Source organism: Oculina patagonica, chromosome 4, assembly GCF_052425735.1.
Source record: "Oculina patagonica isolate OP01 chromosome 4, crgOcupat, whole genome shotgun sequence".
NCBI classification, from domain to species: domain Eukaryota; kingdom Metazoa; phylum Cnidaria; class Anthozoa; order Scleractinia; family Oculinidae; genus Oculina; species Oculina patagonica.
Window position 1 is genome coordinate 51,019,495 of NC_135761.1, and position 15,117 is coordinate 51,034,611.

Genomic DNA, 15,117 nt, shown 5'->3' on the forward strand with positions numbered 1-15,117 from the left:
GTACGACTGACATCGACAACTTTACGAGATATTTATGACTGGATAAAAATATCGGCGCGTGTGCGTGATTTTAAAAATATCCCTGTTTCTTTTGTATTTGAACCAATTTAAAACAGCACTTAGGGTTATACTTTTATATAGATTGTGGGAAGTCTATGACCTAATTTTCATTCAATTTTGAATATTTCTGCAACTCAGAGTAATCACAACAAGGAACTTCAAGCAGTTTAAAACCGAGCGGTTAATGTTTGGCCACTTCTTTCCGTTCTTTGGCTAGAAAGGCACATCACCGCACAGTAAAAAATCTTTGAAAAAGCAATCACTTAACTCTATTCAGACCGGGATTTCTTTTTACCTTCTCTGACCGGGGGGTAACCTCCAGAATACTTAATCAATCACAATGAAACTTATGGGATGTATTGTATGTCCGATTATCTTTCTTTTGGTATACGTCACGTGGAATGGTGACAAAACATCACGTGACAATAACATCATGATGTAAAAACAGCCGTCATCTTGGATCCGCCATCTTGGATTTCAAAATTTTTTCAAAATGCCAGGTAAAAAGGTAAAGTCTGCTTCGAACCTAATGGCCCATACAGGCCGGAGCTTACCCCGGTTTCCATAGCATTAAGCGACTATAAGTGTTGCTACTTCCCCCTGAATGGAATGCTAGTCCATCGCAGGGTTCCCCCCCCCCCCCCCCCAGCAGTAAATTCGCCGTTACCCATTTATACACCTGGGTGGAGAGAGGCACTGTGAGAGTAAAGTGTCTTGCCCAAGAACACAACGCAGCGCCCCGGGCAGGCCTCAAACCCGGGTCGTTCGACTCGGAGGCGAGCGCCCTAACCATTAGGCCACCGCGCCTCCCGGTAATGCCTGGAAACCATCCAAAATTACTGCAAAGTACTCAAAATCATTAAAAATGTGCTTTAAACCGTGAAAATGTAAACAAATAATTCCATTAAAGTTAATTTTTATTAACAGAAACCATAGTTAATAGAGGGAAATGGTTAGGAAGCCCGGCAAACATCAAAGGAGCAAACAAAGAGGCCTTGTTTTATGTTGGAAGGTCCACGACCCTGCACATCTTTTGTTTTGTGCTCATACACTATGCATGAATTACGTAATCCCAATGTTTCTATTGGTTAGCTACCTGTACACACGTAACCACCTATTGTATTTTGTCAGGTTTTGTGCAGGGTCAACCCCCAAAATAGCGAACAAAAACATACAACAAAGAACTTTGCCAGGCTTCCTAACCATTTACCTCTATTAACTATGACAGAAACACGCAAAATTACAAATTTGGGAAAACATACCTGTCAAAATGTCGTTGCCATGGCGATGTTAAGTTCCTGACACATCATCCAACCCTACCAAATTAGTGCCAGATAAATTTTAGAAAGGCACATCACCGCACAGTAAAAAATCTTTGAAAAAGCAATCACTTAACCCTATTCAGACCGGGATTTTTTTTTTACCTTCTCTGACCGGGGGATAACCTCAAGAATATTTAATCAATCACAATGAAACTTATGGAATGTATTGTATGTCCGAATATCTTTCTTTTGGTATACGTCACGTGGAATGGTGACGTAACATCACGTGACAATTACATCATTATGTAAAAACAGCCATCATTTTGGATCCGCCATCTTGGATTTCAAAATTTTTCCAAAAATACCAGAAAACAACCAAAAATTACTGCAAATTATTTTAAATGAATAAAAATGTGCTTTAAACCAGTAAAAATGTAAAAATAGCTCTATTTAAGTTGATTTTTATTAACATAAACACGCAAAATTACAAATTTGGGAAAACATGCCTGTCAAAATGTCGTTGCCATGGTGATGTTAAGTTCCCGATACATAATCTAACCCTACCAAATTATTGTCAGATAAATTTTAGGAAAACTCAGAAAGTTTGGCAGCGTTTGGTTAAATATTTAAAAAGTTATAAGAGCCAGTTCAAAGTCAAGCAGGCCGGGGAAAGCCTTTTTGATAAACTCAGTAATATGTTGTTATTATTTTTTCATTGACACGTTAAAGCAGGCAAAATGTGTCCAAAATTGAATTATAGGTCCCTTTTGAAGAGATTCAGCACTTCCGCACGTTTGGCGCAACCCTGGCTAAATGCGAAAGACAAAAAAGTGATATCAATACATCATTTGCTCTGCGACTAAGACTTCCGCTCGGTGTCAAGAATTTCAAACTGATGCTACGATGAATTAAAAGTTGTTACTCATTGAATGACCTAGCTGAGATGCGTATATAAGTATTTGAAATTCTGCAACGTTTTCAGTTTCGGGGAAGAAGCCCGAAGCGTTATTGACATAAGGAAGAATAATAAGGTAGGGATTAAATTAAAAGAAACTGGTTGAAAAATGTAAAAATTGTCTTTGCAAGCATATGAACAGTGTGCTTTATTTGTTGAACGGGAGTGTTAGACGAATTCGTCTTGATAGTATGTAAAAGGTTTTTGAGAATTTAGCAAGATTTTCAGGTGTTATTTTAAACATTTAACATGTAAATTGCTTCGGATATAAAATTATAGCCATGACTGAATGTTGGATAGCTGTTTACTTTGTAAAGCCTTCAATACATGAATTGTGGTAGTCGATTCCGCTATGACTTAATTAATCGAACTGAACCATAATTGTTGTTCTCTTTTGTTTTATTGCATTTTGCTTAAATATCTTAAGCCAAAGTCGAACTTTGCTAACGAACGCTTCCTGTTGGCAACGGACACTCACTGAAGGAGAACATTTCGTTTTATCGCACAAAACTCTCGCAAAAAACGCGAACGTTATCCGCTGTGTCCGTCTTGGAAGGTTCTCACTAACATAAGCCTTTCTTCTAATAATCATTAAACTACGAAATCTGCTTGTCTGTTGTAAAACAAATTTTTTGACCGTTTCGGGTAATCAAATGAATTCATATATTAAAGTTTACGGATTTCCTCACACCTGCGAGTGGGTAGTGGATAATCTAGAAGTTTAATACATTGAAATAACTTTCTCGGATAGCCAGTTACAATAAGATATTGCATAGCCACATTACTATAAACTTTTCAAGAATTGCCGACATTAGTTTTGGATTAGACGCCTTCTTCGAGTGCCAGAATTAATTGGTTTTGCGAAGGGAATTGTTGGTGGATATCGAAATTAACAAAACGATGACGGACATTTGACTATTGTTTAGTGAAGAAATTGATTAAAGGTTTTGTCTTTTCGTCTCTGCTTTCTAAAAGTGTAATAAAAATGTGCACTATGGAAAGGAATTTAGGGATTTTTATTTTGCTTGATAGATACATCACGGAACTCGATAACATCTTTTAATCAATGCTTAGATTCAAGATTTGCTTTGTAAACTGAAGACAGGTTGTAATAAAGAAAATGCAAATTCTGGTGTGTTTTTACAAAACGTGTTTATCCAATGTCACTTTCCTTATCGTTTCCATCGGTTGTCATGCACTGTAAATGCAAGCTACGCATTTGCATTTATCATTTGTTAAATATGTGGGCTTCCTCTTGTTAAGTTAGGATTGCATTCATGTTCGGCGTTTTTACTTTCAGCATTTTATTTAAGGTGTAACATTTTTTCACAAGGTTGTTTAAGGGAAGGTAAGTGTTATCAATTTTGGAGCTAGCACCTGCAACATTTAACCGTGAATGTTCACTTCAGCAACTACCAGTATTAGAGCTGACATCTTGTATCTTTGAATTGTTTTGCTTCGTTGATGAAATTATGGTAGCTTTAAATCGCCGGTTTCTCAATGTCGATTTCAAATAATTACTTAATTGTGCTTCTACGGTGTCACTGCTAAGATAACGGTAACTTCTGTTAGTCTCAGCGTTTGATTATCCCCAACAGTCGCAACACAGTTACACAATTTCAACGCGAACAAACAGCTTATCTTGGGTAAATAAGCTGTCTACATCTTTTTACGCCATTTTAAATTAAGAAAACTTTAAACGGGAACTTTCCCTGCTGTATTTTAAATATCGAAATACTTATTTATTGTAGTCTTTTTGTGGGAACAAACTTGTGATGAAAAACAAAAAGCAAGAGATATCGATATTATAATTATGATTTGAAAAAAGGGAAGTAAAGTGCTCACTGTACTTTTTACTTTGACAGCTGTGAGAATTGGAAATTTTCTTTCAACACGCCAAATGACCAGCCTAATCACTAACTCGACGCACAAAACATTGAAGATACCTTAGCTTGGTTTTATGCAAAAGAAAAGAATGAAGCCCCTTGCCGTTGTCGAATCAGTATTATGTGGAGTAATCCTCGTTTGTTCTTTCATTGGCAACTTCCTAATAATCCTGCTCGTGTTTAGGAAGCCTCGTTTGGGGACAGCGACTAGCATTTATATCTTTTCCTTGGCTGTAACGGATTTTTTGAATGCTTGCATTCCTGGTCCACTCTTTTTGGCATCTCTTATCACACAAAGAATGCCGTACAATTCCGTCGTATGTAACATAGGCGGATTCTTTCAGCATTTCCTGACACTGGCCTCAACGCCCACAATGGCTCTGATAGCCATCAATCGGTATTACTGTACGTTAAAGCCAAGCCGTTACAAAATAGTATTCAGCACTCGTCGTTCAGTATTTTACCTTATAAGTTTATGGACCTTTGTCGCTATTGTTACATGGATTCCTGTAATCGGCGGATGGGCGGAAATGGCATTTAACCCATTTAGTGCCAATTGCAATTGGCGCTTCTTCCTGAAAACAGCAGAGCTGACGTTTACGGTATTGGTTGTCGTTGTCTTCATAATAACGAGTTTTCTGATCATCACAATCAGTTACTACCATGTATCAAGGTGTATTCGGCAACACAACAATCAGTTTGCAACTCATCGTGGCTTAAGAGTGCAGGAAATCAATGTGACGAAGACATTCTTTGTCCTAGTATTATCATTTGTGATGTTGTGGCTGCCTTCATTTACCACTATCTTACTTTATCGTGTTGCTATAAAGAAGACTTATCCACGCCTGGTTGGTATTGCTGTCCCTTTTCTCTTACAGGTCAGTAGTGCATTGAACCCTTTGATCTACGGTGTCATGAATCCCTCCTTTAGGAAAAAGTTAACACAGCTTCTGAAGTGGTCGACTGCAAATAAAGTTCATTGTGAGCCAACAAGTCGTCCGACAGGCCATGTGAAGGTATCTAGATTGGAGCTAGAAGATTGTTCAACTGAGCAGTCCTCATGAACAATGCTGCAAAGGTCACTTAAAGTCTGTTGTCTATCACAGGACATACATTTGAATAGAGGCGAGAAACAAAATATGAATGTTAATAGCACTATGAAAATCTGGAAATCAACAGGTTAGGGTGCTAAGCTGATCATTTGTAGTCTTTCATGGCTTTTAAATTATTTCAGATTGTACCAAATGTTTCTATGTATATGTTAACCAAATAGAAGGCGAGATGGCCTTACAGTTCCTCTCTCTCCACCCCGTTGAAATAATTAGTTCCAGTGAATTTTATGCCGGCGGGCGTGATCGTAGTTTATCAGCGAATAGCCAACAATGGAAAAATGTTGAAACTGTAAATGTTGTTTGAAGTGGCCATGCAAGCACTAAGCTTTTCCAATGAGAATAACATGGTTAAAAATCCGTACTGGCAGGAGGCAGACCAGTTGGCTATACACAAAGCGGGACTGGGAATTTAAACTCAGGACAACCGAGAACAAATCTAGCTAGTATGGTGGAGGGCTTGACCCGAAACCCTCCCTAGATTACAATACCAGCGCCCTAAGCCACTCAACCATGCTGCCTCCTGAGAACCAATCAGATTAGCGGACGACAATCAATCAGAGAACCAATTAGATTCGCAGATTTACAATAGAACACGATGAGAAAATTAAACCATTTTCAGTGGTACCTACATGTAGGGTTACGAGGGTTCGTGCGCTCTGTGCTTTACAAATAAAGTGATTATAAATTAGTTTAGTGCTCTAGCCTCCGTTAGCTTTTATTAATATTCAAATATTGTCAGAAGGTCATCGTTATCCTCAGTTCATAGGTAAAAGATACTCTGCAATATACTTAGGTTGCCAAAACTCGTCCGAAGTCATGAAAAGTGCTACGTAACTACATAATTTTAAGCTGTAAAATATTTTTCGTAGCCTAAAACAATCGGTAACGTCCTGCTTAATCTTGAGGAATACCGTCTGTGCACGCGATAAACTGGAAGATTTCGCAGGATTTGTTATAAATATGTACATTTCTGATAACCTGTCAAAAGTGTGTTTTATTTATAAGCATCACTGTACATAAGTTGTAAAATTCTACTGATACCAGAAGTACATCAAGGGCTGTCAGTAAGCCGCCTAGTAGTTTTATGTTTTAGGACAACAATAGAATATTTCATTAAGATTGCATTGTTTCATGAAAGGCATTGAACCGCACTCATTCTGCATGTAGCTTATAACTGCCCTTTGGTACCAGACCTAAATATACGAGGCCATTTTTGCTGTCTTTCTTGTCGTCTACATCTTACAGTGAAACAATAAATCTAATCTGAAACTGGTTAGATACGGAGGCAATCGCTAATCGCTTGGCAGCGTCTACTTTCCCAAACAAACGATGCTTACCATTAGTCAACTAGTGAAATAACTCTTCTTAAATGCGATTGGTCATCACAAAGCTACATTTTAGCGTTTATTGGACAGTTAACGCGTCATACCTAGGTTATTGGACAGTACGTATCATTTACGCGCGGTGTTATTGGCCAGTTGTACATTAATTATTCGTGAGTAGTATGGGGCGCACCGGTAAATCTTGTTTTTTGGGGCGGAATCTCATTAACAAGGGGGGGGGGGGAATACGTTAACGGGTGTGACATCATAGTCTCATGAATAAAATGCTACGGAATATAATTATGTTACAACCTGTTGGACGGGTTTGTCATGTTGTATTTTTAACTTGGCTGGTATAACCGGTTTGATAGGTTTGGCTTTAAGTTTTGGATAGCAGTTGTGGTTTAAATTATTGGGCAATCGTTTTTTTATTCAATATGACCGACCATTCAGTTTTAATTATGCAAACGTCTGATTGCATAAATTATCTACGGCAGAAATCATTGTTTTCGAACAATGGTTTTATACTCAATGTGCTTGAGTGAACTCAGTGATAAAAGCGCTTAAAAACTTAGTCTTAAACAAAAATGTTTGTAAAATTCTTTCTCATCCTCCTCCAGCACCATGTGGTGGTGGAGGAGGAATACAATAAAGTTGTGGAGGAGCAGAAAGAGGAAGCGGTGGGCCGATGGGGGCCCTATGTGGGACCGATGTTGGGCCGATGTGAGGCCGATGTGAGGCCGATGTGAGGCCTATGTGGGGCTGATGTGAGGTCGATGTGAGGTGGAATTGTGGAATTGTGGAGGAGGAGGAGGAGGAGGAGGAGGAGGAGGAGGAGGAGGCAAACAATAAAAATGTGGTGGTGGTGGTGACAGCGGCTGTGGAAAAACTCGTGAAAGTTTGGGAGAACTCGAAAACGCTGTGGAAACACTCGCCTGACGGCTCGTGTTCCCACTGCATTTCTAATTTTCCCAAACTTCCAGTCGTGTTATTATTTAACAATTAGATTATGAGCTCGAGATACAACTATCACTCATCAAAAACGATAGCTCACAATATTTTTTGTTTTAGTATAAATCTACTAGATGTTGAAAACGTAACAGTATATAATAAAAAAATACAATAAATAGGTCACACAGCGCGCGGAAAATTGGCAACTGCTACACATTTCATTGGGTTCTGTGTGCACCTTTGTACTTCATTCAAGATAACGTCATTCGCTCGCAACTGACACGAAGAGTCGATTTTTTAATTGTTAAATGACAATCAAAGATATACGGACGTAAGAGTGCTCTCAAGAAGCTAAGTTTTAAATCTAGGAAATGTGAAAGAGGAGAAAGTAATGAAAAGTTGAACACAGTTTAACGAATAAAGTTGTTGTTGACAATGGAGACCATGCAACCATAGAAGATGAACGACTGTGGAAGATAAGTGTCTGACTGTTCATAAACTTGGGATGCCACGGCAGAAAAAAGGCTGGATTGATTATTCTCGTTCTGAATCTGGGGCCTCGGAAGCCTTCTTATGCAGCTTAAAATCGTTTATCCTACGGTCACCAAATTAACACAGGATTATGAAGTCAGTAACTGTGGTAACTATAGATGTTTTGGTGTCATTGAAACGTAATATGACGTCGTTATGACGTCACATGTAGGATTTTATTGGCTGAAAAGTATTTCATTTTTAATTTTTTTAATTTTATTTTTTTATTAATGCTCACAAAAATACAATAGGAACAAAGGAACAGAAAAGTTTACAAGAGTAAATAAATAAATGAAATAAAAGGAAACGATGTTTAAAAAACTATACACTGCTTAGCAATAAAAAATAATAAGCACAAAGTCGATATAGCTGGAAAAAGGAAGAAATCTATATTGTGGTAGAAAATACAGGACTGTTGGTGACATTTCTAAGGCAAGTGGGAGTAAAAAATAAAATTTCAGGGAATACAAGAGTTTTCTTTGGGTATTTGACCTTCTTAAATTAAATTGTTCAAAAGTTCCCATTTCTTCGGAGTAGTGGTTTTTAATATCTGTTCTGTTTCGTATGTACGTTTAAGATATTGCCGAAAACCGTCTATGTGGGGGATAGTTTCTTTTGTATGGCAAAGCTAAATAAAATGTCTGGCAAGAAGGCAAAAGAAATTAATTTGAATGTGATATTGGATGAATCTGGTGCATGTCAAACCCATAGCGACAGTACACTCCAATGAATTATTGTTTGGAATGATTTTGCACTACGTCAGCCGTGATGTCATATCGGAAGGATTCCGTATTAGGGCATTTCCAGAAAAAATGAAGTAGTTTTTCTGGCGCCTCACGGCAAAAGGAGAACTCAGAGTCATTTTTAATTCCGAAATAGTAATATATTTATATATTTCCACCATAGTTGAATGTATAACCTTAAAGCAATGTTTGTGATAAGAGTTTTGTTTCTGACAAAACTTTGGTTGTCATTAACAACAACAACACGACTAAGACTTCTGCCCGGTGTCAAGAGTTGCGAACTGATGCTACGACGTATGAAAAGTTGTTACTCATTGATTGACATAGCTTAGGTGCGGATATGTGTTTTGTGAAATTATGCATCGCTTTCAGTACTCGGAGAAGAAGCCCGATGCGTTATCTGACATAAGGAATTATAACGTAGCGGCTAAGTTAAAGATAACCTGTTGAGAAATATAAAAAGTCTTTACAAGCATATGAGCAGTGTGTTTTTTCTTGTTAAACAAAGTATTAGAGGAAAACGTCGTGATAGCTTTTTTAATTTAAAAATTTATAATTGTTTTGGATGTATAGAGTGATGTTTACTTTGTTAAAATTGTGACAGTCGATTCCGCTAAGGCTAAATTATTTGCAGATGATAGAAATAAACTCATTGAAGCATTTCTCTTGTAGCCTCTGCCCTCTAAATATGGAAGTGCGCACGTCGGAAATGAATTTAGGGATTCCTTGTTTGTTTCATAGATACATCCTGCAAGTCGAAAACGTCTCTTAGTATAATCAATGCTGAGATTTTAAGGTTTGCTTTGTTAACTGAAGACCGGTTGTAATAACGAAAATGCAAATTTGAGGTGTTTCAAATAAATAAATTATTTGCAATGCGAATAGGATTTTTATGTCTTTCTTCCCGGTTAATTTAGTATATTTTATTAGTGCAGCACTGTAGACACTTGTGTAAGCTGCTTATGCAACAGATATTGTTATGTAACAGAATAAGACACGCGCGGGGCCTGGACAAGGGGGTATGGTATTTCAATGTATTGGGCCCCCCGCTTGTAGTTTTAACTCGTGGCCTGGCTACAAAGCAGCCAGTCGTTCATTCACTCGTGCTCTTCTCGCTGGATGACACACGTTTGTTTTTCACAGTGCCCTCACCTTTACTGGGCTCAACACAATTTTTAGAACCAATTGTTTTTGTAATTTATTCAAGAATGTTTTATCATTAAATCGGCTTTGGGTCTTTGCCCTTAGCCATTTTACTCCATCTGAATTTGTCTATCTTTAGTCAAGTGCCCAGTAAACGAGCGCGGGTATGCAGCCCAGTAGTTTGTGAATCCCTAGCCAAGGGAGGGGAGAATGGCATAAATAAATTATTTGCAATGCGAATAGGATTTTTATGTCTTTCTTCCCGGTTAATTTAGTATATTTTATTAGTGCAGCACTGTAGACACTTGTGTAAGCTGCTTATGCAACAGATATTGTTATGTAACAGAATAGGACACGCGCGGGGCCTGGACAAGGGGGTATGGTATTTCAATGTATTGAGCCCCCCGCTTGTAGTTTTAACTCGTGGCCTGGCTACAAAGCAGCCAGTCGTTCATTCACTCGTGCTCTTCTCGCTGGATGACACACGTTTGTTTTTCACAGTCCCTCCTCCTCCCCTTGTCCTGTCCACCTTGTTTCCGGTTGTATTTTTATTTATTTATTTTTTTTTTGGCGTTTTTGTGCCCTCACCTTTACTGGGCTCAACACAATTTTTAGAACCAATTGTTTTTGTAATTTATTCAAAAATGTTTTATCATTAAATCGGCTTTGGGTCTTTGCCCTTAGCCATTTTACTCCATCTGAATTTGTCTGTCTTTAGTCAAGTGCCCAGTAAACGAGCGCGGGTATGCAGCCCAGTAGTTTGTGAATCCCTAGCCAAGGGAGGGGAGAATGGCATAAAACTTGTTTATCCAATGACACTTTCCTTCAAGACTGGTGCCTTATAATTTCAGCGGTCGTCTAAAACTTATAAATGTAAATATATGTCAAGCTACGAATTTGAAATTATCATTTGTTAAGAAGAGTAAGTTTCCTCTTATTTACTTGAGGGTTGCATTCATGTTCGACATTTTTACTTTCACCATTTTTCTTATCCTGTAACATTTTCTCACCAGGTCAGTTGTTTAAAGTAGGTAAGTGCTGTCAATTTTGGAGCTAAGACCTTCAATCTTCAATTTAAATCAATGTAATTTTAAATCATGAATGTTTGCGTACAGCAACTTCCAGTTAAATTGAATTTCTACGGGTGACTGTAACTTCTGTTGCAATCTGAGTGAATTTAAGTATCCGCAACAACTACAACACAATTTCAATGCCAACAAACAGCTTGCATTGAGAAAATAAGCTGTCCAAATCTTTTTACACCATAATGAAATTTATAAAAATCTAAACAAGCAACAAGCAACCGAGATATCGACACTGCCAAATTCCAATTAGGGAACAGTGGACGAAAAGCCACTCCGTGGAAGTGCTACTGCAAATTCCCATTTATTTTATGATTAATTTTTTTTTCGATATTGAGTGATTCTGAAAAAGGAAGAGAAGCGCTCACTGTGCTTTTTATTTTGATAGCTGGGAGAACTCAAAATTTTCTACTGGTCAACCCCAAACAAAAAAAAGACACTGAATCGACGCACAAAACGCGGAAGATCCATCAGCTTGGTTTTAACCAAAGGAATGGAGCCCCTTGCCGTAGTCGAGTCAGTATTATCTGGAGTAATCCTTGTTTTTTCTTTAATTGGGAACTTTCTAATTATCCTGCTCGTGTTTAAGAAGCCTCGTTTGGGGACAGCGACTAGCATTTATATCTTTTCCTTGGCTGTAACAGACTTTTTGAATGCTTGCATTCCTGGTCCATTATTTCTGGCATCTCTAATTACACAGCGAATGCCGTACAATTCCGTCGTGTGTAACATAGGCGGATTCTTTATGCATTTCCTGACGATGGCTTCAACTTCCACAATGGCTCTGATAGCCATCAATCGCTATTACTGCACTTTAAAGCCAAGCCGTTTCAAAATAGTATTCAGTACCCGTCGTTTAGTATTTTACCTCATGAGTTTATGGACCTTTGTCGCAATTTTTACTTGGATTCCTGTAATCGGCGGATGGGCGGAAATGGCATTTAATCCATTAACGGCTTGTTGCAATTGGCATTTCTTCCTGAAAACAGCAGAGATGACGTTTACGTTATTGGTTGTCGTTGTCTTCATAACAACGAGTTTTCTGATCATCGCAGTAAGTTACTACCATGTATCAAGGTGTATACGTCAACACAACAATCAGTTTGCAACACACCATGTCCTAAGTGTGCAGGAAATCAATGTGACGAAGACATTCTTTGTCCTTGTATTGTCATTTGTGGTGTTGTGGCTGCCCACATTTACTGCTATCTTCCTCTTTCGTGTTGCCATAAGGGAGACCTATCCACGGCTGGTTGGTATTGCTGTTCCATTTTTCTTACAGGTCAATAGTGCATTGAACCCTTGGATCTACGGTGTTATGAATTCATCCTTTAGAAAAAAGTTAACACAGCTTCTGAAGTGGTCGAGTGTAAATCAAGTTCATTGTGATTCATCAAGTCGTCCGACAAGTCATGTGAAGGTATCTAGATTGGAACTAGAAGATTGTTTAACTGAACAGTCCTCATGAACAATGCTGCAATGGTCACTAAGTCTCTGTTGTCTATCACAGTACATACATTTGTCATAATAACATGATGAAGGGCAGAAACAAGCAAGAAACTTTATTTGCACTGGGAATCGAGAGACGAGGATGCTTAGCTGATCATTTACAGTCTGGAATAGCTGAAGTATTTCTGATTGTACCAAATGTTTCTATGTATATGTTGACTTAGTAGGAGGTGAGGTGGTGAGGCGGCCTCACAGCGCCTCCCTCCACACAGGTGAAATAATTAGTCCCAGGGGGAAGTGGGGGAAGAGGAGGTAATCCTGGGATTTACTAACATGCTATCCGGGGGGAGGGAGAAAAAAAATACTCCTTTTACGGAAAACAAATTGCGGATAGACTACCGGTCAAACAGAAACTCGGGTCAGCGGTTTAAATTCAGTAGACACTGAACATATAATTATAGAATTTAAATTTGCAAGCTAAGGACAACGCGTGCGTGATCGTGGTTTATCGGCAAGTAGTCAACAATGTAAATAATGTAAAAATGTAAATGTTTTTTATAGTGGTCATGCGTGTACTTGCCACCAAAACATGAAAAACAAATATTTTTAATGAACATAACATGTCTAAAAATCGCAAATGGCAGGAGACATACCAATTGACTTTACACAAAGCGGAACTGAGAGTTCGAACTCGGGACGACCGAAAATAAATCCAGTCAGTAGGGTGGAGGGTCTGAACCCCAAACCTCCCCAATTCTGTTACTACCGCCCTAAGCCACTCAACCACGCTGCCTCCTGAGAACTGATCAGATTGGCGGATTTACAATAAAAGTCGTTGTGTAGATGAAACCATTTTCACTAGTACGTACACGTATGGTTACGAGGGTTCGCGTGCTCTGTACGTTACTAAGAAAGTAATTACAAACTGGTACTGCGGGATAGCTCTGTTAGCTTTTATTATTGTTCAAAAAATTGTCACGATGCTCATAAATGGTCATAAAGTCATTGTTATCCGTCATCCGTACGTAACAGATACTTAACTATTCTCATGCTTGTTGCAGTGTTGATGCTTTGCGGTCTAAGAGTATCAAGCCCGTCATTTCGCTTGAAACGTGGTCATTTTAACGGTACTCCGGCACGACAGCCAACTTTCGCGAACCACCCACCTCCCCTGTTTTTTTCATTGCGTATAGCTACACACAGCATGAAAATGGAGATTTATGGAAAATTTAAGGTGGCTTAAATCTCCTTAAAGTTTGTTATTCAACTTTAAGCTGTCAATTAAAATTTGTTAAAGGCCGTTAAACTCCCAGTCGGCATTTAAGGAACTTTAAGCCAAATTAAAGTTGGCTTAAAATTTTTAGTCTCTTTAAGCAATCTTTAAACATGAGTGAAAAGCTGGCTTAGAGGTCAGCTTTAAAAAATGTAAAGTCAGGATAAAGCGGAATAAATTCCAAACTTACACCAGCTTTATTTGAGCTTTACACCACGGTAAAGTTATGTTTTCATGCTGTGACAATTTATTTTTTGGAGGTGGAAAAATATAAATTAACAAAACAGTTGACGGCATTGAAAAACTGTTTAGTGACGAAGTATATGGAAGCGTTCCTCTTATCGTCTCTGCCCTCTAAAATATAAAAAAAATAAGTAATAAGTTTTTTATTCTGGTTGGACAACATCTTATAGTAATCAATTTTGAGATTTAAAGATTTGCTTTGTAAACTGAGGACAGGTTACAATAAAGAAAATGCAAATCCTAGCGTGTCTTGAATGAAACTTGTTTACCCAATGCCACTTTCATTCAAGATAGGCACCATATCCTTTTTATAGCAATTGTAAAAGCAAATATTTGAATTTGTCATTTGTTGAATCAGTTGGCTTCCTCCTGTTTACGTAAGGGTAACATTTATGTTGGAAACTTTTACTTTGAGCATTTTTTAGAACGCAACATTTTCATGCAAGATTGCTTAAAGGTAAGTAAGTATTATCATTGAAAAACTGTTTAGTGATGAAAATATGGAAGCGTTCCTCTTATCATCTCTGCTCTTCAAATATAATAAAAAATAACAAGTAATAAGTTTTTTTTATTTTGGTTCATGGATTGTGGAGTTGGACAACATCTTTTAGTAATCAATTGTGAGATTTAAAGATTTGCTTTGTAAACTGAGGACAGGTTGTAATAAAGAAAATGCAAATCCAAGCGTGTCTTGAATGAAACTTGTTTACCCAATGCCACTTTCATTCAAGATAGGCACCATATCCTTTTTATAGCAATTGTAAAAGCAAATATTTGAATTTGTCATTTGTTGAATCAGTTGGCTTCCTCCTGTTTACGTAAGGGTAACATTTATGTTGGAAACTTTTACTTTGAGCATTTTTTTAGAACGCAACATTTTCATGCAAGATTGCTTAAAGGTAAGTAAGTATTATCATTGAAAAACTGTTTAGTGATGAAAATATGGAAGCGTTCCTCTTATCATCTCTGCTCTTCAAATATAATAAAAAATAACAAGTAATAAGTTTTTTTTATTTTGGTTCATGGATTGTGGAGTTGGACAACATCTTTTAGTACTCAATTGTGAGATTTAAAGATTTGCTTTGTAAACTGAGGACAGGTTACA

General features: G+C 37.8%; 2 protein-coding genes across 2 annotated transcripts; both read left to right on the forward strand.

The window, feature by feature from the left end:
- Positions 1–3,539: 3,539 nt before the first annotated feature.
- On the forward strand, positions 3,540–6,335 carry LOC144648822 (melatonin receptor type 1A-like). The gene is made up of 2 exons (XM_078508274.1): positions 3,540–3,625; positions 4,143–6,335. The coding sequence occupies exon 2, from the start codon at positions 4,238–4,240 to the stop codon at positions 5,225–5,227; it is 990 nt and encodes a 329-aa protein (XP_078364400.1). The 5' UTR covers positions 3,540–3,625; positions 4,143–4,237; the 3' UTR covers positions 5,228–6,335.
- Positions 6,336–11,540: 5,205 nt separating this feature from the next.
- Positions 11,541–12,515, forward strand: LOC144648565 (melatonin receptor type 1A-like). Its single transcript, XM_078508091.1, has one exon. The coding sequence runs from the start codon at positions 11,541–11,543 to the stop codon at positions 12,513–12,515; it is 975 nt and encodes a 324-aa protein (XP_078364217.1).
- The last annotated feature ends 2,602 nt before the right edge of the window (positions 12,516–15,117 follow it).